Source organism: Aegilops tauschii, chromosome 4, assembly GCF_002575655.3.
Source record: "Aegilops tauschii subsp. strangulata cultivar AL8/78 chromosome 4, Aet v6.0, whole genome shotgun sequence".
Lineage (NCBI taxonomy): Eukaryota > Viridiplantae > Streptophyta > Magnoliopsida > Poales > Poaceae > Aegilops > Aegilops tauschii.
Genome location: NC_053038.3, coordinates 526,543,149 through 526,550,263, shown reverse-complemented (window position 1 = coordinate 526,550,263; position 7,115 = coordinate 526,543,149). Strand labels below are relative to the sequence as shown.

General features: G+C 42.7%; 1 protein-coding gene across 1 annotated transcript; it reads left to right on the top strand.

The window, feature by feature from the left end:
* Positions 1–1,290: 1,290 nt before the first annotated feature.
* On the top strand, positions 1,291–3,439 carry LOC109753500 (uncharacterized). Its single transcript, XM_020312394.4, has 2 exons — positions 1,291–1,382; positions 2,688–3,439. Exon 2 carries the CDS (start codon positions 2,729–2,731, stop codon positions 3,302–3,304), a length of 576 nt encoding a protein of 191 aa, XP_020167983.1. The 5' UTR covers positions 1,291–1,382; positions 2,688–2,728; the 3' UTR covers positions 3,305–3,439.
* Positions 3,440–7,115: the final 3,676 nt, after the last annotated feature.

The following is a 7,115-nucleotide window of genomic DNA, read 5'->3' as shown; positions in this document are numbered from 1 at the left end:
CTTCGAACCGCATCGGCATCGCTCGGAGTAGCAGCGGGTACACGCTGGAGTGCTAGATGTGATGCTTGGCCATCTCCAACTCACGAGCGTGTAAGAGAGAAATCATGAGACAGTAATGATTTAATTTGGTTTTGCAATGTTTTTATTTTAAAAATAGTTGGTTTATCTTTGTAAAATAGTTATTTACATGAGAATTATTAAAAAAATAGTTTTTAAAGAGCAATTTGCATTCAAACAGTCTTCATTCTTAACGAAGCTACGAGTTCACATTTGCTCTAACCAAACGGTCTTCAATTTTTGCCACCACAGGAGCCTTGTATTAGCTCTTGCGGTGCGAACGGGAGCTCGGATGTCCGTGCGACGAAGCTGATCTATGAAAGTGGCATTGGTGATCCTGTGCCCCGGTTGGTAGGTTGGGAGACAGCAGGGATGCAAACCAGCGCCAACGATGGGCGAAGATTAATTGCACGACGGATGAGCGGCGCTAGAGATGGAAAATCTGCTGGAGCAGTTTAGGTGAAAGGATAAAGATGTAGTTTTCATTTTTTTTTCTAATAATGAAAGTCGGACTCACTATAAAGATCGACGTGGGCTTAACTTTATGGAACTGGGCCTTATGACACGTAGGGCCCATCTGAAGCTTCTAGAGTTGTTAATCCTGTGGTTGAGAATGTGTGTGACAAAGCCTGTGTTTGAGTATTTACTATTTAGGGAAGTATAAACAATTTACAATCTCACTGGACCCATAAGCCAATATCCTTGAATGTTTTGTTTTTTTTTCTGTTTGTGTGTATATGTCGCAAGTTTTCTTGTTTTATCTTAGGTTTGGTACTCTAGCTAGGTCTAGAATTGTTTTTGTTTCTTGTTTTAATTTCAAAAAAATCGAGGGATGTCTCAGTTTTTATTAAAAGAAAGGAATAATGCAGGGTTAAATCACAAGATAAACTGATGAAACACATGATGCATTAGTGGGTGGATATATATAAATCACACGGGTGATTTGAAGACAAATTGAAAAACATGATGTGTTAGTTAAATAAATAAATATCATGATACAATTATAAGTAACCATGCAATAAACTATATGTCCAATACTTGCACTCACGGGCATTTTTGCTACTATTAATATTAATAAATTGGTAAAAAATCAGAGAATGCGAGGCGGATACCAAACCTGGCCAAATGGGCCGGCCCGGCCCGGCACGGCCTGGGTTAAACGGGCCCGAACCCCTCTTGCCCTCTCTCCTATAAAAGCCGCCCGCACTCCATCGCCTCGCGCCGTTCCCCGCAACCTGTCGACCCAATCTCACGGATATCACCCGACGCCTCGTCCTCCTCTCCAGATCAGATCTTACGCCCGCCCGCCCGCCCGCCCGCCCGAGGTGAGCACATGCTTGTACATCCCGATCAGCTTGGAGTTCGTTCCGATTGGTTGGTAGGCGCGGCGCTGGTTCGTAGGTCTCGGATCCAGCCAGCGTGGTCTCCCTCCGGAGTTGCTCGTTCCGATTGTGGTTGGTAGGCGCGGCGCCGTCTTGTATCCTGCCTGGCTTTGGCTTTGAGTATTCATTCGTATGAGGAACCTCGACTAGGATAGGATTTAATTAGTTAGGGTTTGTTTGGTAACACCACCTAGGTTCGATTATCCGTAATAAGGAATCAATCTGACGTTTTAGTTAGGGTTTGCTTGGTTGTGGTCAGATTTTGGTTTCTCAACTGTGCCTGTCGCGATTTTGGGCGGAAATTGATGATTTCGGGGGCAAAATTGGAGGGATTTTGTGGGTGAAAGATGGGGAAACTTGGGGAAATGCTAGATCCACTCGAAACCAAGCAAATCCATGGATCAAAATCAACAAAACTGTATCATGCCAACAAATCACAACAAAAATTGGGGCTATTTTTGGTGGGGAAATTTCGAATTAGGACGAAAAACAACAAAATCAAGCTAGAAAACGAATATTAATTTGGATGGAATTCATGCTATGTTGTTTGATTTCAGTTTATGCCAGAATGTTAATTTTTTTTTATCAACTGTGTTTGAGCGTAGTAGATTTGTTGCATATTCATGTTCTAGCTCTGTTTGGATAGGTAACAATATTTTTTGGTATCCTAAAATATTTATGCACAGCACGTAACCTGCAGCTGCTGATTAATGTTCTAGTCATATGTGCTGCTTTCCAGCTCTGTTGTTTGGATAGGTATTTGGTTATCGTTTGGGTTTATTTATTATATATGTGATACTAATATTTGCCAATGATGATGTATCTTTTACCAACCAATCTCTAGTCTTCTTCTTGAGGAGTTCTGTAAATGCTGTTTAGTTTATTAGCAATTATTTCCCAGCTGTTTAGTTTATTGTTTCCTTTGATGGTGAGGCATTAATTCTGGAGATGCAATTTTCTTGCTCACACAATAATACAATGAATGATGGGATCTCTATCTACTTTGAACCAAATTATATTATATTCCCTCTGTTAATTATTTTTCTGTTTTGGGTGTTTGAGTGTATTCATTCTTTTTGTTTAGTTGCCTATCAGTATACATGGTTGAATTGCTTTCACTTCATATTAATAACTATTCTGTCGCACAATGCAAATTTGCTGCTGTCCTAACTAATTAAGTAGAAGCTTGGATTGGTGCTGTATGGTCTCTTCCTGACATTAAATCCTCCTCTGTTTGTGCTGTACCAGCTGGTAGCAGCAACTCTTCTCCTGCAGTCCGCCAAAAGGAAATGACGAAGCTCTACAAAATCCACTCCCATGCCCAAATCCAAGACCTGCAGGCCCGCGCCGATGAGCTGGGCCACTCCAATGAGCACATGGATGTGAATCTTGTCTCTCTGGAGTCGGTGCGCATAGCGTGCGAGTCGTATGCACTCCTCTGCCCGCTGATCATGGAGTCGGGGTCCTGGGAATGCCCGGAGCTGGATTCCCTCTCGGTCGTGGCAGGCTTGTCGCTGGAAATCCAAAAGCTCGAGCATGATGTGTTACCCCAGCTCATGGTTCAGGAGGCCAAGCTGGAACGGGGCGCCCTGGAAGCCATCCTACTCATGAAGAACTCAGAAATTAAGCTCTCACATCTGGGCAAGTGCTTTAAGGAAGCCTTGGGCGTATTGAAGGAGGATCTAGTCTCAGCCCAAGTCAAAGATCTGAGCATAGTGCTAAACGATATTGTTGTTCATGTACTCGAAGGTAATTGCTACGGTGCCTGGCTTCAGGCGCGTCTCCCGGTGCTGATCCAGCTGGTCACCGATGTGTTGGAGACCCCGGTTCGTTTCTGTGATCCTGATGAGTGCTCTGATGAGTAGACTTATCAGCCAGCTCGAGGCTGTTGTGATGAGTATTTCTTAGGGGCGTGGCAAACAGTTTAGAATCAACCCTTTATGTTTGGATGTGTTATTAATGGATTTTAAATGATATGTATCTTGGGTAGTGTTTTCTCATTCTGTGCTAGTAGGGTACAACTTGCAATTACTTTCAGTTCCTAAATACAAGTCTTTTAAGAGGTTTCACTAAAAGACTACATACGGATGAATGAATATAGACATACTTTAGAACGTGGATTCACTCATTTTGCTCTGTATGTAGTTTCCTAGTGAAATCTCTTCTTAAAAGACTTGTATATTTAGGAAGGAACGGAGGGAGTAGTGCTGATCTGTGAGTGTCCATGATTAAAGCTTTGCAAATACCATAAACAAAGCATCACCTTGTACTTGAAGCTGAATTGAATTGAAATGTGATTAGCCTTCCACTAGCCATCCAAGGAGGAAGGAGCCCACCGTTCCATCCTCCTATCTCCATTTCCTCTTTGTCGCGCCCACCTCCCCCTTCTCCTGACACGCAGATCTAGTTGAGGACTGCGGCAGATCTAGTTGCGCCGGTCACCGCGCAACCCCCCTAGCCACGACGAGCTCCACCACCGTGCGGTCCGGGAGCCACGCCGCAGCAGCGCACCCTCCGGCCACAGCCCTATGCGCAGACGTACAGCGCCTCCCTCCGGCCCAGAACGCAATCCGACGCCGCAGTCCGCGCCCAGCGAGAGGCGTTCTCCGTGCGATGCTGCTGTTGCTGTAGGCGTCCCCTCACCCCCGTCCTCTCCCCCATCTGGTGTGCAGTGCAACACCAACGTCTCTTCTCCTATGACTCGTGTTTTTTTGCAGCAGTGATTTCTCATTGTGTCCTCTAACTCGTTTCTTATTGCAGCAGTGATTTTATTGGCCTAGTGATTTGTTGGTGAAGCTGGCACACAGGCAAGTATCTACTTACCTTCGCTGTGTTCTCAGTTGCTGATGCTTTGCTGTATCAACTCTCTCTGGGTGGCTAGTGATGGAAGCATGCAAATGATATCTACTTGTCTCAACTCGCTTGGTCCATTGGAGTACACAAGTATGGTTGAGATTCTCCTCAAAGTGCAGCTTCACATCTTGAATGCATATGATGTTAGATTGTTACTAGTATTGGGACTGAGTGTTTTTCTACGCTATTAATACTAAACCTAGCTATCGTTCAAATGATTCAAATCATCCTGAAATGAGTACAACCGATTCTGCTATAGTCTAACAGAGGTTATTGGCTTTTTCTTTTTGGTGTTGGACACACATAATTGCTACCAAATTACTAATAACTTGACTGACTAAAGATATTAAATTACTTAATTAGTGATATTAAATTTCTTAACTAGTGACATTAAACTTGCCTGACTAAAGGTATCAAATTTGGCCTGTTTCCTAGTGAATTAAGGCTATCTTTTCAGATAGCGTACCAGACCTTTTGGCACTTTTTGGGACAGCTTCATTGGTAAACCAGATTCACCTCATCATATTTTTCTCAGATTGACAGTTTCTTTGTAAAGTGAATTTGCTTGTCTTTTTTTCCAATCACCCTCGCTGCCTGTTTTTGCTTGTGGGATTCCCCTGTTAAGGTATTTGTTTTCCAAAGCTAATATTTATTTATGCTTCCAATTCCTAAGGTTAATTCCTCTGTTCCCAGTTTTCAAATGTGTGCAGCGTGAAACCAATGTTGATGACCTCATGGAAAACACTAGGAGATTATATTTAAACTTTTTTTTTTGCAAAACTGCATATGCCTACTTTGATGTTGATATCAGAAAATTTCAAACTATATTGCAATTTTTGTTTGCGCATCCCATTGCCAATGATGCATTTATTCCTATCTGTATCCCACAGCTCTGAACACCATGCCGATAGCTGTCCGTTTCATTTATTTTGGCATATCCATGGTTTGTTGCTTAATTCTTAACACTATTTTGCCTAGCTTATTCACTTGTTTTGCCTAATTTATAATATATAATTTTTTTTGTAGTGCATCGTTGGTTACCACTCCAGCTCGCGCGCCCTCCGTGGATCAGGCATCAACGGTCGCAGTTCTGAGGACGCCACCTCCTCTGGTGCTCTGCATCCATCTTCCCCACTAAGGTGAGCATTGCGCCATCGTTCTTCCTTTGTCCCCCCCCCCTCCCGCGACAACTCAACTATTTTTGCGCATAATTGGGAGTGGATTGGACCTGTTAATTCTTTTGCTCCGTCATTGTTTCGGTAGGCAGCTGCATTTTTTGTAGAAAAATAATCCAGAGGTGTGGTTTTGGTCCTCTGGAGGCTTACAGTTCTTTCGACGCTGGACTATTGCTTTCAGATTAGCTTGTTACTTTAGCTGGGAATCAGAGATTTTACGGAAGTAATGGTGTTACTTCAATTGTAATACTGTGGATGCATTTATATAGCTTTTTGTGCTTTTTTGCTTGTGTTGTGTTTGAGCCGGTGATTGCGAACTGTTTGTATTAGTTTTCTAGCTAGGTAGCACAGCCAAGGCGTCGTTTATGCAAATAAACTGTGTTTATTGCTTCATGTGTTTGTTAGGCAATTTAGTGTCATTTTTGTTAGGCAACATTGTGCTCCTAAATAGGCAATTTAGCCTTTCGTTACAAATCTGGGTGTGCCTCATGTACTGCATTAGCCAAAAAAACTGCATGGTTATGCAAATATGGAGCATGCTGCATTATCCCAGATTAAATTATGGCATGCTATTCCATATTGTTTCATGTTTTCACAATAAAACTAGAACTAAGAACTAGTTAGCATTATGAAATGATATTGGTACACATTAGGCATTAGTATAATTTTTCATTAGGCAAAATGCTATGTGGATGAAATGATGATACCATGCTGAAAGAACATGCGGTGCCCCCATGCTTGGTTTTGGTAATTGATGACAATCTCTATGGACTAATGGTTGCCTTGAGTTATATTTGAAGGTTTTGTCCATAGGCTTTTCTTGAAGTCCATGTCTTGGTTTCAAGGAGTTTATGAGTTGACCAAGGTGCTATTAAGGAATTATCCAAAAGATTGGTCATGTGAGTGTTGAGCTTATTGCAAGCATGTCTTGAAGAAGAAGATTGTGTGTTCATTCATGTTTACCTTCAAGACATCATCCAAATGAAGAGAGTTGGAAAGATTCAAGGTTGATCAAGACTAAGTCAAGAGTGAATCAAGTTGATCAACTCACAAAGCGTAGAAGATGTACCGAGAGGGATCAAGTGATCCCATGGTATGGTAAGCATTGTCAATTACGCTCTGTGTACTAACCCATGGTCTTTGTGAGAGTTCTTTGTGGGGTTAGGATGCGGTGTGCAAGTTCAAGTGATGCATCACGAACATATCAAGTGCTTGAAGCTTGCCGCCCATTGTGGTGACAATGGACTTGTGAAGATGAGCCGAAGAGTGGCTCACCCATAGTGGACTATGGGGGAGCAATCATCTAGTCTTCATCGAGCCAACGCAATCAAGAAAGGTGGTCCAACTTGAGGGAGTCAAGATCGTCATCATCTAGCTCAAGTGGACCATGTGCAAGGCAAAGGTTTTCCCTTGATAGGTTTTCTATTTTACCGGTCTCATGGTGGTAGTTGGGAGACCGGGTTATAGGATCGTTTGCCGTACTATCAAGGGGGGTTCTCAAGTTGGTAGCTTGATCGTATCGTTAGTAGAGAGCTCAAACCATTGCATCCTTGCATCATGTTTCTTGGTTCTTGTTTGGTTCTCTTTGTGAGTCTTAGAGCTTATGGTCATCTTGATGACAAGCTCGAGTTCATCGAAAACGGAGTTC

Bases quoted from the DNA above. Each gene is read 5' to 3' on its own strand.
- LOC109753500 (XM_020312394.4), top strand. From the start codon at position 2,729: ATGACGAAGCTCTACAAAATCCACTCCCATGCCCAAATCCAAGACCTG.